Source organism: Lichenostomus cassidix, chromosome 15, assembly GCF_008360975.1.
Source record: "Lichenostomus cassidix isolate B80296 chromosome 15, HeHo_3.0, whole genome shotgun sequence".
Lineage (NCBI taxonomy): Eukaryota > Metazoa > Chordata > Aves > Passeriformes > Meliphagidae > Lichenostomus > Lichenostomus cassidix.
In genome coordinates, this window is record NC_139496.1 from 10,493,875 (window position 1) to 10,510,850 (window position 16,976).

The 16,976-nt window shown below is 50.0% G+C and overlaps 1 protein-coding gene across 4 annotated transcripts in view; it reads left to right on the forward strand.

Moving 5' to 3' along the window:
- The window catches only part of TPCN1 (two pore segment channel 1), a 40,748-nt gene extending 24,298 nt beyond the window's left edge, over positions 1 to 16,450 (forward strand). For all 4 annotated transcript variants that reach the window (XM_085076127.1, XM_085076125.1, XM_085076126.1 and 1 more), the window contains 17 exons: positions 692 to 808; positions 1,678 to 1,802; positions 2,955 to 3,003; positions 3,202 to 3,265; positions 4,083 to 4,127; positions 4,871 to 4,927; positions 5,019 to 5,072; positions 5,423 to 5,495; positions 5,732 to 5,839; positions 7,080 to 7,151; positions 8,392 to 8,481; positions 9,192 to 9,307; positions 9,967 to 10,013; positions 10,447 to 10,600; positions 11,916 to 12,052; positions 12,762 to 12,842; positions 13,879 to 16,450. In XM_085076127.1, the coding sequence (XP_084932253.1) occupies positions 692 to 808; positions 1,678 to 1,802; positions 2,955 to 3,003; positions 3,202 to 3,265; positions 4,083 to 4,127; positions 4,871 to 4,927; positions 5,019 to 5,072; positions 5,423 to 5,495; positions 5,732 to 5,839; positions 7,080 to 7,151; positions 8,392 to 8,481; positions 9,192 to 9,307; positions 9,967 to 10,013; positions 10,447 to 10,600; positions 11,916 to 12,052; positions 12,762 to 12,842; positions 13,879 to 14,001 (1,512 nt within the window). In that variant the 3' untranslated portion in view covers positions 14,002 to 16,450. The remainder of the gene's footprint in view (positions 1 to 691; positions 809 to 1,677; positions 1,803 to 2,954; positions 3,004 to 3,201; positions 3,266 to 4,082; positions 4,128 to 4,870; positions 4,928 to 5,018; positions 5,073 to 5,422; positions 5,496 to 5,731; positions 5,840 to 7,079; positions 7,152 to 8,391; positions 8,482 to 9,191; positions 9,308 to 9,966; positions 10,014 to 10,446; positions 10,601 to 11,915; positions 12,053 to 12,761; positions 12,843 to 13,878) is intronic.
- Positions 16,451 to 16,976: the final 526 nt, after the last annotated feature.

Sequence of the window (16,976 nt, forward strand, 5' to 3'; positions counted from 1 at the left end):
TCTCTCACATTAATATCGTGCTTGGAGTGACATACTCAGTTGCATGAAATTTATTGTCCTTCTCTGTCTTAATTATTTATCATAAAATGGCATTTTATGATCTGGACTTGCCCGAGATACTTTGTAAATCAGTTTGAAGGGGATGGAATTACTCAGTGTGGCAGGACTGGAGTGCTGATCACTGCAGAGTGAGAGCACAGCTGCTCAGGGGAGGATGGGAGTGGTGGGAAAAGGGTTTGCCAAAGGAGTTGAGGAATTCTGCACCCCAGGGGGAAGGATTTGATGCTGGTGGCTGGATTGCACTGCTTGTGTCCCAGATGGAGGGTTAGCTTTGATATATGTTAGCCAAAGCTCCTGTGGAAGGGTGAGTCCAGAGAGCAGCCCTCAAGCCCTGCTTTCCAGGAACAGATCAGGGCATTTGAATAAACCTTTTGATATGGCTTTCTGTTGGCATTTGTGTGGTTTAGCCTTAGCTCTTAAAACCCCCAGCAAGTCTGGGGAGGCCAGAAACCTCTGGACCTCCTCCAAAAAGTGGCTCAGTGCAGTGAGCTGGGGGATCCCTCTCTGGGATCCCTCGTGCCAGCAGGACCTTGCCAGCTCCATCCCTGCTGCACCCAGTGCCTCTCCTTGCCTCCCTGAAACCCTGCAGAGTAGAAGGATCAAAACACCACTTTCTCTCCTGTCTTCTCAGCTCCTGGCTGTCGTGTTTGACACTTTCAATGACATTGAGAAGAGGAAGTTCAAGTCCCTGCTGCTGCACAAGCGCACAGCCATCCAGCACGCCTACCGACTGCTGGTCACCAAACAGGTACAGCTGTGTGAGCAGCACCCCTGGGCTGGGCTGCCCAAACTGCACCTTCCAGAAAAAAGTGATTTATCTCTGTTAATTGTGATCAGACTCACCAGGGGCTGGTGGGTTTTTTGTCATTCATGTAATTTGTTGATGTCTGTTTCTGGAGAAAAAGCAGAATACTCTGAATTTCAGCCCTGCGTGAGGTTATGAATTGATAAAATGAGGGGAATTTGTTCTGAAGTGCATGTGATCATTGATTTCTCTCTGATTCAGCTTGGGTCATTTGAGGACTTGTTTGGCTTACTGAGCAGCAGTGCTGAGAGGAGGGATGGGTCATGCAATTGAAGATATAATCCATTTTCTAGATCCTACACGAGTGAACAGTGCAGAAACAGAAAGAATTCACCTACAAACAACTTTTTACAAGCACTTGGGGGAGAAGGTTGATTTCTCACTTAACTTGTTGGAGCAGCGAGAGAAATAAGACCCAAAAATAACTAACCCATTTCTAGTAGATTAGTTCATGTTTAGTGCACATAGCTGATGGTCTTAAAAAAGTATCATAGTGAGATCTGTCAGGCTGCCTGCTGATTTCCCAAGGAGAGGGGTTGAACTCTGCTTGGGGTGCCTGGTTGGACAATTTTCAGGTGATGGGACAGCAGGGAACAGTTCTGCATTTGCTGGAGGGATCAATTGCCAGGAGGGGTTTCTGATCTTTGTGCCCTGGGATAAGCTTGGTATGTTAAAGTAATAGCCTAGGGTACTTAGGGGGCTCTGTTAGAATGTATGAAATCCTGCTTAAAACAAACCCAGAGTGAGAATTCAAAGCCTCTGTGTGTTCCTGCCTGCTGCTGCTGCTTCTGACAGCATTCCTCTGTTCCCAGAGGCCGTCTGGAATTTCCTTCAAGCACTTCGAAGGGCTGCTGCGGTTCTACAAGCCTCGGATGTGTGCCAGGGAGAGATATCTCACCTTCAAAGCACTGAACCAGAGCAATACCCCTTTAGTCAGGTAGGATGGTCCCACTGCTGCAGCCACAGCAGGGAGGTTGCCTCACTCCCTGTGCCTTGGAGAGTTTTTCTGGGAAGCTGGGAGGGGTGGGTACCCTGCGAGCTGAGCTTTGCCTTGGGAGGTGATGGAGTTGCTGCGTGCCCTCTTGTGGATACAGCGCTGTGCTGGCACTCCCAGCACGATCTGCTTCCCTTTGCCCTTGCCCTGCCAGAGCAGAGCAGCCAGGAGCTGGGAGCAGCGCTGGAGCCTGCGAGGAGCATTTCCTCACGCGGCGCAGCCTCGCAGCTTAACAAGCTTTTTGCTTTTTCCAGCAGCTGGCTGTCCCCCCCAGGGTTTTGTTAATTAAAATCTGGTTCTGCTGGTGCTTTCAGGACTGTCATCCTCTGTGTTATGAGGCAGAGAATTGCCATTCTGGTGGGTGGGTGCAGCTAGCTCCAGCCAGCAAGGAAGCGGAGGGAATTAGAGCAGGAGACCTTCTCTTCCTTTTCCTTTGTTCTGGCCACAGACAGGCTCCAAGTGACTCTCCTCTGAAACTGGTGCTGATGCTTCTCCTTGAAGCCAAGTGCCACAGAGAAGGATTGAAAATGACATAGGGATAAAGACTGAGCTGTGAACTTTAGGCTCCCAATGTCACCAGCAAGAGCCTGAGAAGTTCAGCATCCTCACTTGCAGACACGTAAAAGCTGTTACAGGCCTGACCCTGAGCACCTAGACAGGCACTCATGTTCTATGAGTTCCTCTGCTTTCATGTCCTTTTTCAAACTTCATTTTTCCCTTGAAAAGAAAGTGTGCAAAGATGGTAGAAAAGGACTCTACGAGTAATTAAGACAGTCCGGGACTTCTTCATGAAGAGCAGTGCAACCTCTATCCCTTGGAGATGGCATCTAAGCCTCAGATCTTTCCTCTCAGTGATAAAATTCTGGAGTTCAGTAGATTCAGAGTTTCCCTTAAGGGCTGAAGCATTACAGAAAGGACATTCTGGCTATTGTCAGTCAGGAACCTTTGGCCAGGCTGGGAAGGAGGTCAGTGCTGAGTTCTGGCAGCTGTGGCTGCAGTTCTAATAAGGAGTTAATAACTTCCAGGGACTCTCTGCTGATGATGTCTGACAAGGACAGCTAAGGCTCTGATGAGATGTTTCTTTCTGTTTTGCAGTCTAAAGGATTTTTACAATTTCTATGAAGTTGTTGGCTTAAAATGGAAGGTAAGTGTTTGTTGGGTGGAGAAGAGAGGAAGTGTGTGTGGGAGGGAGAGAAAAGGAGTGGTCAGAGAGGAGCTGGGTGAGAAATAAAGGCAATCTAAGAGAAGCAGGTGCTGGGGATGAGGTGGGTCTCCATCCCTGCCCTTTTTTTGGTGTGGATGTAGCCCTGGCTGCTGCTGATGGTGGCTGTTCTGCTTCCAGGCCAAGCGAAACCGCGAGCACTGGTTTGACGACCTTCCTCGGACTGCGTTCCTTATTTTCAAAGGTAGCACACTGTTTACATGGCAGCATCTGTTCAGCTAGCAGGAACAGTGTTTCTGTACAAAGACAGGACACTCTGAAGGGATTTTCCCTGGCAAACAGCTGAGGGAAGGCCTACCAGCCAACTCCCTGTGTATCCAGAGCCTTGTATTCAGAGTCTCCAGGGGAGATTTCTGTCCTGTAAATATTCCTGCAGTGCTTGTGGAGTGGGATTTGGGTTGTCACAAAGGCTGTTAGGCTGCCTGATCCCAAGATGTGCTTGCAGCTCCCGTTCAGGTCAAGTGCAGCAGTTTGGGAAAGGAGAAGAGGCCTGAAACACCCATTGGAGTAATCTGTGTTGCCAGTGTGGTTTGCCTCCTGTGTCCCAAGGTTCCTGACTGGGCCAAATGTAGCCATTCAGAATTAAGACCTTGCAGAACCTGCAGTTCTTCTGAGGTGCTGTGTGCTCCTGGGGAAGAGCTGACACCCTCTGGTCCAAATACAGCTGTCCCAGGAGCCCTCAGAGCTCTGCTGATGCTCCCAACCCTCCTTGGTGCTCCAAACACAGACAGTGCTTCAGCAGCTGCATTCACCTCTGCCCACACCCCAGAATTAGGACATAGACACCAACCAGGGCATCCTGGGAGCTAAGGATGATGATTTCAATGCTGCTGAAATACTAAAGGATGTTTAAACTTGTTCCCACAAAGTGGAAGTTAGTTATCTGCTGATCTTCCGTGCTGATGATTGGTAGGGAAAATGTCTCTTGAGGGGAAGATAGAGGAATGTGTGGTGTGGAGGATGGTGTAAACATTGGTTTTGTCATCCTTTCCTTCACACAGGCATCAACATCCTGGTGAAGTCCCGTGTGTTCCAGTACACCATGTGTGAGTAGAAGTAATGAGCTGGCTCTGCCTGGCTCCCTTGCTGGCTCCCTGGTGTGCTGTGTCTGCCAGCCCTCCAAGGACTTGGTGTGGTCTGAGCCATGGTTCAAGGACAAATTTGGGAGTTTTGGTGGAGAGGGAGGGACCTGCTTAGTTGTACCACCAGCCTGGGCTCTCAGCTGTTGTTCTGGAGAGGCTCCCTGGCTCACTGCACAACACCCCCGAGGGGCTGCTGCTGTAGGAGTCAGCTTGTTGCATTTGGGTGGGTTGGTGATTAGCTTCCCCAAGCCTTGGGGGGTTTATCTTGCAGCTGAAGGATGCTGGATAAGGAACTGCCTTGCCAGTCAGCCACATTCTGTTTGCTCTCGAGGAGGTGTGAGCATCCTCACTGCCGGAGGGATTGCTTGGCAACTGAGCTGCCTGGGAGAAGGAGTCTCTGCTCCTCTTCTCTAGAGGAGAAAGAGTGCTTCCTCCTGGTGCTGCCTGCTGGCTTGTCAATGATCTATTCCGACTCAGTAATTTGGGGGTTGGTTTTTTTTTAGTTTTGTTTCCTTCTAATCATAAAGGAGCTGCATGTGTTAAAGGCCTGGAGAAAGACATGGTGGAAGATTCCCAATTTCTGAGTTCAGTTTGTTTGATTTGGAGCCAGTGACCCTGCCACTTGTCCTGTATTGCACTCTTTTGGTTAGCCCAGGAAATGGTTATCCAGGAGGGGTTTTGCTATGGGTTTTTCCCTTGTTTTCCAGACACTGTCGTGGCTGTGAATGGAATTTGGATTCTTGTTGAAACCTTCATGTTGCAAGGTAGGAAACATCACGGCTTGTTGCCCTGACTGTGGTGCTGGGGGATTGAAAACAAGGGAAGACTTGAGAAAGCTGTTCTTGTGTCTTGCAGGAGGGAATTTCTTCTCCAGGAACGTCCCGTGGAGCTACATAGTCTTCCTCACAAGTAAGCTGATGCCTCCCAACAGAGCTGTGTTATTTCCTGAGGAGATGGGAAGGGAATTGAAGTTCTGACTGAGCCATGGGTGTAGAGTCTTCATCCAGAACAATGCTGTGCCTGGCAGGGATTGTTTTGTAGACTTTTCCGGAGAGAAACCTCCATGAACACAGGAAAATGTGTTTATTCGGAGGGGAAAAGTCTCTTTGGCACCTCACTGAGAATCAGGAGGATGGGTGGGGTCTGTTAAACCCCTGTTCAGAAATCCTGTACTAAAAACACCACACATCCACTAGGACAAACCTTCCCCTGAGCCTTTCCTGTGATGCTGCTCATTGCTGATTCCTCTTGTTTTGCAGTCTATGGCGTGGAGCTGCTCCTGAAGACCACTGGGCTGGGGCCTGTGGAGTACCTGTCCTCAGGCTGGAATCTGTGAGTGTTTCCTGTTTTGGGGTAGGAAACAAAAAACCAAAAACTTCCATATTGTTGGGTGGAAACACCAACTTCTGAGCTGAGTTGTAGAGAAGGCCATCAGCGAGCTCTTGTAATTCTTCTGCCCCTGGCCTCGTGTTAGGCTGGAGCAGCACCAGCCCCTCTTCTCTGTTGAAACACTGCTGATAAATCACTGCTCCTGTTTTATTATTTTATTCTTTTCTTTTTCTTTGCAGCTTTGACTTCTCAGTCACCCTGTTTGCATTCCTGGGCCTCATGGCCCTGGCGTTTAACATGGAGCCCTTTTACTTCATCGTGGTCCTGCGGCCTCTGCAGCTGCTGAGGTGAGGTGGGAAAAGCTGGGGAGGAGGAATTCCAGAGAGCAGGTGGAGGAAAACAGGCTTGTTTTCCATCAATCCCATTGGGGACCGAGCTCCTTAGCAGGAGAGGGCAAGGATTGCTCTGTGGGAATGTGACCATGGCGAGCAGGAATTGCGTGGGGTAATGAGATTAGCCCGAGTTATCAGAATGAATGATAACAAAAACTTGGGATGGGATATGAAAACCCCGTGCTTTGGAGCTTAAGCTGATCTCTAATAGAGATCAAGGGATTTACTGGGGGCAGATTATCCTGTGTCTGCCTTCGTGGGGTTCTTACACCTCCTCTAAATTGTCTGACGCTGCTCAGAGAAAAGCTCTTCTGGCAGGGTGAGACGGGCTGAGCCAGTTTAATAATTTCCATTGAATTACCAGAAATTACAGTTTTCAAAGGATGCTGCTTTCTAGGGTGAAGTGCTGCCCTGCTCTAGCTGCATCTCACCCTTTGAGGAACACCATGGCCTGTAACCTCTGTGCAGCTCAGGGAGCTGGGGCTGATTAACCCTCTCATGTCGAGGTGCACTCACCTTCACAAATACCCCCAGAGCCACAGGGGGAAGGGATTTGAGGCAAAACGTTCAGTTAAAAACAAGCTAATGTAATTTAGCTCTTCAGTGAGGATTTTAAGAACACTTCATGACACTCAAGAGGGGAAAAAAATAATGTTTTCTCTGTTCCTCCCCTGCCAAAGCCTGTTTGGCAGCTGTGTTTCTCTGTAAAGGCTGACGAAGTTGCCAAATCTTAAATTAGCAGGCACAGTGTAGTTTTCTTTCATCAATTTTTATTGGGTCATGGGGGAAACACAGAAAAGCTTGTGTCTGAGGGAAGCAGGAATGAATCCTGACCCTGTACACAGGACCAGTGCAAGTCCTTAGGATTTTTAGGTTTTTTTAATAGCAGTATCTGCATCATACTGTGTAAAAAGACAGCCTTTTTTACCTTGAGATCCTCAGTCCTGTGAACCCTTGGCTGAATGTGACATAAAGGTTCAGATGGGACAGCAGGACATTGTTAGGTGAGCAGAAAACCACTTGAGCAAGAGCAGTTTGGTGTCAGGAAACCTCACTGTCGCTGACCTGGGAGGTAGAGAGAGATGGGATTCTCCTTTGAACTATTTCCCCCAACAGCAGGAAGGCTGCAGGCTGTGGGTAGCTCCTTTCCCTCAACAGCAGGAAGGTGTGGCTAACTCCTGGCCTCTCCTTTCAGGCTGTTTAAACTGAAGAAACGCTACAGGAACGTCCTGGACACCATGTTCGAGTTGTTCCCTCGGATGGCCAGGTACTTCTGCTCTTTGTGTGGTTGCAGGGAGAGGGGAGGGAAGGTTTGGGGTCAGGACAGGGACCTGTCAAAGCTGCTAAAGGGATTTGTGCTCTGCTCTGTCAGTAAATCAGTACTGATTCCTCACTGTGCTGCAGTGGAGTGTTTACCTGCCAATTCCTTGGAGCAGCAGCACTCCAGCACCCTGGGCCTCCTCCTGCTTTTGTGTTAGGAGCATAACTAAGAGTCCCTGCTTGTTTGGATTCTTCTCCCCTGTCCCAGCTCTTGCTGAAAGAGGAAGAGCATTGGCACAAATCTGCTCAGCCCCAGACGATTGCCTGTCCTCATCAGAGCCATCTGACAGCTTTGTTATGAACTGGTGGGGCAGAGGCTGATGCCTTAAGGATTTTTAGCTTCTATTTTTCATGTATCTGTAGTTTTGGTGTGCAGCTCTAGGCTCCATATAAAGTGCTAAAAGCCTCTGTTTCCAGCATGTTAGACAAAACCATTGCTCTCAGTAGAAAATCCACGGACACTTTGCTGCCTCAGAGCCCCAAACTATGCAAACAACAGCAAATTTTGGGGAGCAGGCTTGGGGTAATTGACATCATCACCTGAAAGTGTAATTGGAGGATTGAGGCTGATATGATAATAGACAGAACTTATAAAACGTGAAGATCTCGTGACTCAGTGTCCATTTTGGGTGCAGCCTCTCAAGTAGGCTCTGTCTGCCCTAAATCCACCTTAAAGGCCTTTAATAAATTAATCTGCTTGTTATTCTCCTAACTTTGTCTGGCCCCCTGCTTTAGGAAGCTCTGTTTTAGGCATCAAGGCAGCCTGGTGCTTGCTTGGGGCACCCTGAGCCCTGTTCCCTTGCAGGAGGCCTGAGCAGAGCGTGTTGGCTGGAGAGCTCTGCTCCTGGCACAGCCCCTGCATCCAAAGAGGGCAGCCACAGAGTGTGGTGTTCATTAAAGGAACTGTGGAGAGATGTTTATTTAACAGAAAGGGACAGGCTGGGAGGGAATCCAGGCTGCTCTTTGGTTTCTCTCTTCAGCAAGTGGCAAACTCCTTGTTCAAGGACTCCCTGAATGAGAGGAGGCCAAGAGTTGCAGAGCCACAGCAGCAGGGAGGGTGGGCTGGGGTTTTCTGGGAATTTCCCAACCCTTGGAAATTCCTCCCAGAGCAACCAGCCTGGGATTTTGTGTTCCCCTGCCTTAGCAACTCTTCAGTAGCACAGTACTCTTTCTGTTTCTGCCTCCAGCCTGGGTTTAACCCTGCTGATCTTCTACTATTGCTTTGCCATCGTTGGCATGGAGTTCTTCGCTGGCGTGGTCTACCCGAACTGCTGCAAGTGAGTACCTCCAGCCCAGCCCCCTCCACAGGGCCTTTGGTGCTCAGCCAGCAGCAGGGAGCTCTGGCAGCTCTGTTTCCCTGTGGAGAAGTGGCCAGAGGATGGGGCTGAATGAGGTTTTGTAGCTAAGGCAACAAGTGGCAGAAATCCAGGACCTACTTAATGCTCTTGCCCCATCCCTGCAAGTGTCCAAGGCCAGGTTGGACAGGGCCTGGAGCAGCATGGGATAGTGGAAAATGTCTCTGCCCATGGCAGGAGGTGGAATTGGATGATCTTTAAGGTCCTTTCCTACCCAAACCATTCTGTTTCTGTGATGCCAGAGTTGCTTCTCCACGGATTTTAGATATTTAGACCTCCCTTTGTACCAATATAAATTCACCTGGTCCTGGAATCTAAGCTGTCCTGTGCCCTTTTCACCTTAAATGATGGCAGACCACTTGGAAATGCCAAGCTTTAAGGGTGTGAGCTCAAACTCTTAGTTCCTCTGGTATAATTTGCTGAATAATTAGAAAGACTCCATGTGCTCCCTTGTCTTGTGCTGAGCTGTGAAGGAGAGAGGATTCCTTCCAGAGAAAAAGGCGAGTGTTGGCCAAGAGGTAGAAACTGCCACCCTCCTCACCACCTTCTAGAGGAGTTGGTATTTATAACTTTTGAGATTTTCCTTGCTTTCCCAGTCTCTGCTGATTCTTTATCTTGGTTTCTCCAACCAGCACAAGCACAGTCGCCGATTCCTACCGCTGGGTGAATCACACAGTCGGCAACAAAACCGTTGTAGAAGAAGGTTATTACTATCTCAACAACTTCGACAACATTCTGAACAGCTTTGGTAAGGACACTTCTGTCCCTAGCAAAGATTATCCTGTGCTCCTGCAGAGCTGGCTGGCTCTGGAATGCTGGAATGCTCATGTGAGCCTGGGACTCTCCCAGGGAGTCCTGCTAATGCACCTCGCTCAGCATCCTGCTCTCTCTGTCTGGAGAGCTCCAGCTGGCTAATTGTGCTTTGCAAGGGAAGCAGAGGTCTCTTGAAGCCAGCTGGAAGCCAGCAGATCTGTTCTGGCTGCTGATGACACCAGAGGTGTTTGAGGAGGGCATCAAGTCACTGCCCTGCTAAAGGACCAACAGCAATGCCTCTTGTTATACACTGATGGAGAAGAATTTGAATGTGTTGAATACTGTCCATGATTTCTCTTAGTGTGTGAGCAGAATTCTTATCTCCTGGAGATTTCAGAGGTCTCCATGCTCTCTGGTGAAGAGTCAGGTCTGATTTGTACGAAAATCAGAGATGAAGCTGTGCTGCAAGTTCTGTGGGTCTGAAGCTAATGCAGTGGGGAGGGTCTGCGTTCTCTCTGGATTTGCTGTCTTTATTCAAACTTTGCTGTCTTGTGTCAGCCTTTCCTGTCAAATACTTCATCTAAATATCACTGTGGAATAGATCAGGGTGGCTAAAACAATGACCTGTGTGTGTTTTCTCCTCGTTCTGTGCAGTGACACTGTTTGAGCTGACCGTCGTCAATGACTGGTACATCATCATGGTGAGTGAGCCCCTGCAGGCAGCACAGACTGTCAGCTCAGCCACATCCCCCACAGCACCACTGCTTTCCCCCCATGGTGATTGGAATGGGCATTTGACCCCTGCCATGCTGCTGGGCACGTTTTCAGGCTTCACAGTGTGGGCAAATGAAGTCACCCTGTGCTCCAGTTTGTCACCCTGCTGTCCAAGCTGTGTTCTCATGGCTCTTACAGCCACAGGCTTTGAAGGTTCTGTGTGTTTGCCTGTAGGAACCTCTCTTCTTAGCTGCAAGGACCAGGTGGGGCATTGAGCATTGCACAAGCAGTTCCTGGAGCCAATTGTGGAGCCAGGAATGCGAAACAGAGTGTTTTTCCTGCTTTTTGTCTGCTGATGAGCACTTAACAGTGCCTCTCCCTTCTTTTGTGCACTCCTGACTTCTTCCCTCTCCCCTTTAGGAAGGGGTGACATCCCAAACCACTCACTGGAGCCGCCTGTACTTCATGATCTTCTACATTGTGACCATGGTGGTGATGACAATCATCGTGGCTTTCATCCTGGATGCTTTTGTCTTCCGCATGAACTACACTCGGAAGAACCAGGATTCAGAAGGTCAGAGCTGAGGGCTGCCTGACCTGCAATGTTGCCTTCTGTCCCTGGTGCTTTATGTCTGTAGGAGAGAATGGGATTGGCTAGGAGAAAACAGATTTTTTTTTTTTTTGCATGGCATCCTGAGCGTATTCTTTTGCTCTTGTGTGATATTTCTGTCTGGTCTTTCTGCTCTGCCCCTCATTTCTCCCCCAGAATTCCCTTAAAGAAGTGTGTGGGGGTGTATTTAGTGTGGGTTTTGTATATGTTCATATGTGTGTGAGCACACACACACACAAACTTCAACTGCTAGAGCCATCTCAACCAAATTCTTCGAAAATAGGAAGTCCATGTGGATTTCATGAAAGATTTCTAGGAAACATTGCAGCAATGATGTAGCAAAGCTCAACAAGAGACCTTACAGGCAGGGAAGATGAATAATGTGTTTTAAACCAGTGTCACTTATATACTCACTGATGGCAGAATGTGTCTCCAAGGGGTTTTTCAAGCATTCAGGCACCAAAACACTGCTCCTGGTGGTTTGCCAGCACTTTTTGCCATGCCCTGGAGGACAACAGACACTGTCTGTCCAGTTCTTTCCACATTTTCCAGTTGTACTTAGGCTGGTTCTGGACCTGCCCTTGCCTTTAGGAACTGGCAGTGACTGGGTTTGCACCCCTTCATCCCTCTGAGTCACCACTTACTCACTGTCCTTTCTCTCCTGAGCTGGGGGTTGGAACTGCAGGTACCTTCCTGACCTGCTCTTTCAGGTGCCAAAGCCACACTGATGTCTCACAGCCCTTCTCCTGCTATTCCTTCAGCTATTCCTTCCCCAGCCCCCCATTGTTTTAGGTGCCAGAAGGTCAAATTTGTGTGGCCCATGACTGTAGGAGCCAGGAGTTGATAATTAGGGAAACACTTGTGATCCTTCCTGCAGCCAGTTTGAAGGCAGCAGTGAGGGACATTGGTTAGCCCTGGACTCCCAAGCTCACTTGAGCAGGTGAAGCTCAAAAGGCAGCAGTTCTGTGTGATTATTAATTAATTCACAGGCAAGCAAAAAGCAAGATTTATTTCTTCATTAAGCTACCGAGGAACCTGATGTTTTAAAAAGCTGAGAGAATAGTTTGGGCCACAAAGTTTGGTGGCCATACACACTGGTTAACTTTTTCCCTGCCTTGTTGGGGGTCAAGCATATCCATGTTCTCAAAAGCAGGTACAGGCTGTACTTGACCTCTGGCTTGGTCCTGTGTGCTTTAGGCTTTGCCTTCCACAGCTGATGAAGCAATGCTCATCTTGGAGACAATTTTTTTCCCCCTCTTTCTGTGTCTTGCCTCTCCAGAAGATAATGGCATTGTGCTGGAGAAGGAGATCTCCAAGGAGGAGGTGATTGGCATAATTGAGTTGTACAAGAGGATTTCAGCTGCCACAGAAACAGCCCAGCTGCAGAAGATCGTGTTGCAGATGGACAAATATGGGGTAAGAGGGAGCACTGAGAGTTCTCACCTTTGGGAGAGGGAGGTGTGCCAGGGCCTTGGGCTGTCTGCAGAGAGAAGATCCACCTGCCTTTGTGGTGTTCAGGGCTGAGCTGCTGGAGGGACTCTGCAGCATCACAAAGTTTTGCTGCTCTAGAAAAACAGCAGCTGCTCCTTGAATAGCCTTGACAAAGTTTGTTCCCTGCAAACTTCCTTTAGAGCTGTTGTGTCCTGGCTGACTGGGAAAAAAGCACATTTATTTTTCTCTAGGGAAGCCACTGTCTTGTAATTCTCCTGCCTCTCTCTCTGTGCCATCACACACTTGAGGACAGCACTGTCCTGAACCATTATGCAGCAGCACGATGGCATCGATTTCAGGTCCTTCCTTTCTCCATAGCACTGCTTATGCTACCATTCTAAAACATTCTAAATTGGGAAAGTGAGCTCTTGTCTCAGAACTGTTGTCTCATGCACCTGGGGAGAGCTGAAGTGGTTGTTTTAATAACAGCCATTCTATTCCTGTGTCACCACAGCACAGGGCAGGTGCTGCAGTCCCTCAGGTGGCACCAGGAGCCTGGGGTAGCCTGAGCCCCTCAGTGGATCATGGGTGTCCACAGGAAGGATGCCTGAAGTTCCAGGACAGATCCAGCTGCTCACTGACTGATCAATGCCTTTTTCTGGTTTTATTTTTCCTCCTTCCTCCAACTCTTCAGCAAATGTCAACAGTGTTTCTGGGACGCAGGTCGAGGACCAAGAGTGATCTGAGTATGAAGATGTATGAGGAGGAGATACAGGTATGTGGGCCTGAGCTGGGGGTACACCAGGTCTGTGGGGAGAGCATTCCCTGGAATAACAGCCCATCCTTTCCAACCCTGGGCACTGCCTTCCTCTGAGAGCAGAGGAATCCCTTTGAGGGATTTGTTAAAGCCCAGAGCTGCTGGGTGAGTGCAGACTTGTCAGCAGTCACAGGAACTACAGTGCACAGGCACTTCTGCTTGGCTGAGCTGCCCTGTGCTCCCTGGCTGTCTGCTGGGGCTCTGAGCACTGCTTGGTGCTGCCTGGGCCTTGGCTGCTGAGCACAGAGCTCTTAAACCTCTGGAATGTGGTTGTGTTTGGGCTTAGGCGTGGCTGTCTGACACACAAACCAGGCTTGTCCCAGGCAGGGCTGCTTTGGAGGCTGGGCAAGGTGGGAAACACAGAAATCAGCAGATTCCCTGGATTTTTAGCACCTTGCTGCTAGTGCCCCCCGTGGTCAGGAGCTTTCTGCCGTGGGTTTGGTCACTGTCTTGCCAAAGGTAGTTGAAGGTCATGGACTAATGGAATGATTAGAATTGATCATGTAATTGTTTGAATCTGTCCTTTGTCCCTGGAGCAGACAGATCGGGGATGAATCTTGAGTCCCCCTAAGGAAAATAAATGTGTTATTGACCATGGGGCTGCAGGGAAGCTCCCTGCCTGTTCTGCTTGGAATGTGACTCAGGGCTGTGACATCCTGCAACACCCTGGGTGCTGCCCAGCAGCAGCAGCAGCTCTGCAAATCCCAGCCATCCTGGGAACAGCCTTACTCAAGCTCTAAATCAGGAGCTCAGGAGGGACATCCCGAGGGAGGGACTTCTCCAGGCTGTGGGTGGCAAGGTCTCGATGCATCCACCACAGCCATGCTGCAGTTCCCTGAGTTGTTCCCGAGGTTTAAACTGTGTCCAGGGCTTTGGGAAGAGCCCTCTGTGCCTGAAACAATGTGCCCTCACAAGGCAGAGGGACAGAAGGCCCTGCCCTTTTGGGGGCACAGTGTGAGGCCCAGCCTGATCCCTCTGTGCTCTCCCACTGCAGGAATGGTATGAGGAGCACTCCAGGAAAGAGGAATCTCAGACACCACTGCAAGAGCCTGCATCTGCTTCCAGCAGCTCTCTGAAGCCCCTGAGCCTCCGACAACGCTCCCAGACTGTCATTTAGGCCTAGCTAACGCGAGCCACCTTCTATGCAATAACCTAGAGAATTCCCTCCCAGCCTGTATTTGGGGAGGCTGTATATAGATCTGCCCGTGTACCAGTGTAGGGATCCAAGCTCTCCCCCAGCAGTGGGGGGCTGGAAAGCCAGAGGCCCAGGGGACTCTGCAAGGCTGCTGCACACAGATGGAGCACGAGGCTCATGCTCAGCACATCTGGGCAGAGCAGAGCCCTTGTCCCTCTGAGGCACTTGCCAGGCTCCAGCTCCTGCTGCTTGTTTTACCACTAACAGACCTTGGGGAAAGGGATGTGTAATCCATTAACAGCAGGGAATTTGCTGAAGTCACCTGCTTAATATTAAAACTTCGGCCCTTTTTGAAGATCCCTTTTGCTCAAAGGGTGCCATTAACCTAGGGATAAAAGATCAGGGAGTGAGTTTTTGTTTCTTCTCCACCTTCCCTCTGCAGAGAAAGGGGAGGTGGTGTGAAATCTCAGCACTTTTGGAAGGGCAGACTGCCCTCCCCCTCCTTTTCCCCACACCTAGATGCACTCCCTGTAATAGCTCTAGCCCTGATTACTGAATTTAGCTTTCCTGAGCAGTTCTGAGGCAGAACTGAGGGCCAGCACCTCATGTTGTTATGACCACAGGTGGGACAGGGCTTTGGGGACTCTGCTGGATCTGCATTGCTGCTGGTCAGTCCTGCCCATAGCACAGCTTGGGGTCACCTCTGCACACCCCAAAGCTCCTGTGTGTCCAGGGAGGGGAATCCTGCAGGGTGACATGGCTGTTGGGCTTTGTCTCTTGGCCACCAGCTCTGTGAAACCTCCCTGGCTGGTCCTTAGCTCAGATAAATGCCTGGCAGGAAGAGTGGAAGGTTTTGCTTTGCAGCTCCAAGTGTGGCTGTTTTCTGCCTGGCCCTGGGCATCACACAGGGCATCACACAGCCCTGCTGGTCAGTGTGAGACAGCTGAGCCAGTCCCAGCACAGAGTGAGGCTCCTCCCTTGCAGGAATGTTCCTCAGGCTGCAAAACTGCAGCTCAGTCGGGTCTTGGGAAGATCCACTGGAGAGCTCTGCTGTTCCCATGGATTTTGGATACAGGAGGGATGTGGAAGATGATGGTTCTTCTCACCCACCTGCATTTCTGCGACTGAGGGATGGGGAGGAGGGGGGAAAAGGGATGGTTTCTCAGTTCTGCCACATCTATTGTGTGATTGTGGCAGTTGTGCCATCACTTCTCTGGAGCCTGTCTCTCCAAGTCCCTCTTTGCCCTGTCAGTGCTGAGGGCTGGATATCCCTGGCAGCTGGGAGGTTCTCTCACCTCTTGCTGCTTGATCTTTCCTCAGGTTTGGACTAACAGCTGGAGAGGCTTCCCCCTTCCTCAGGTGCACCAGGCAGTGGGAGCTCTGTGTCCCCATTCCCTTTGTCCCACGTCCCTGGCTTTTCCTTGGTGGCCAAGGACAGCAGGAGAGGGCTGATCCTACCTGGGCAGCTCAGGAGCATTTCCTGGCTGGGTGAGACTTTCAGAAGGGAGGCAAGACAGAGCTGCTTCTGGAAAGCTCTCCCTCCCTGGCACGGTGGGAGCACTTGGAAGGAGTGGGTGAGCAGCTTTGCAGGCAGCACTCACACACCCTTGCCCAATTCCCCAGGTGCCAACTCTTTGTTTCCTTTCTGGATACTTGCAGGTATGAAACTAGTCCTGAGCTGACCCGTGAAGGACCTTAAAGGGCTGTTTTCCAAACCATAAATTCACCCACAAATTAAGGAGCAGCGCGGTTGTTGCTCTTGCAGTCGCTCTGTGTGGAGTGCAGCCCAGGAGCTTTATCCAGATTAGTCCTGGGGCTGCAGGAGATGGTGTTTATTGTGCTTTAAGTTGTGGGCAGGATGAATGAGCATTGTGAAGGTTCGTGGGGAAAAAAATGTAGCTGTGTTTAATCTCCACATTCCCCTACAGCCTATTTCTCCTGGCAGGGCTGTCAGTGATTTTTTTTTTTTTTTTAGGGGTTGTTTTCTGGGTGTGAAAGGAGCTGTGGCTTTAAGCTCTGTTGAGGGGGGCACTGAGCTGCTGATCATGCAAGAGCAGGGCTCCCTGGAGGGCTTGGGCTGGGGGTCAGGGTGCTGCCTCCACCGTGTTGATCCTCCCCCACATCCCCACCGTGTTCTTTATTTCCCTAACCCACGGAGGGCGGCAGGAGTTCGCTTCTTCCAGATGACTTTGGAAGGAAACCAAGTTTGAGTACGGGGCATCCCCTTCTATTTATCCTCCTCTCCCTCCCCTGACACACAGACTGACGACGGAGACAATCATTTTGTAGGGAGCACGGGAGGAAGCACTGCAGGATTTTGTATGCTGGCGTTTTGTTTATAAAAAACCCCACGATTTTATGGACGTGTCTGTCAGATGTTCTCTAGATTTTTTTCAGGCGCACTAATAAAGAGCATCCTCGGCTTTGTAAAGGCAGCAGCTTCCTTTCCTCCTTCCCGTGTTATTCCAGAGGTGGGGTTTGGCCGAGCTGGAGCATTTCCAGGCTTTGAAGAGGAGCCTGCAATCCAAGAGGATTGCTCTCGGGTGGCAAGTGCTTGTGTTGGGAATATTTTGCTTTCCTGCTCCAGGACATTACAAAGCCCAGCTTCCCTTCTGCCTTCCCCCTGCCAGGTTTTTCCCTAAACACCAAGATAACTCGTTCAAAGTTACATTTCTTAAAGCTGCCCCATGCAGTGACGAGGCCAGAAGGGGTGTTTGAGTCTGTCCCTCTGTCCTGGGCTATTGGCTGTGATTTGGATTGCTTTAGCCCTGCTTGTGGCAGGAAGTGGGGGTTGTGTCCCAGATCACGTTCAGGGCAGAGCCAATGGCTGCAGGCACAGGGAGCATTCGTTATTTTTTGTGAAAGCTGCTGGTGGCTGTTAGAAAAAGGAGAAATGCTGCAGGCCCGGCAGGAAGGGAGCAGGAACCAGGTCTGACAGTTGTGCTTGCACAACACCA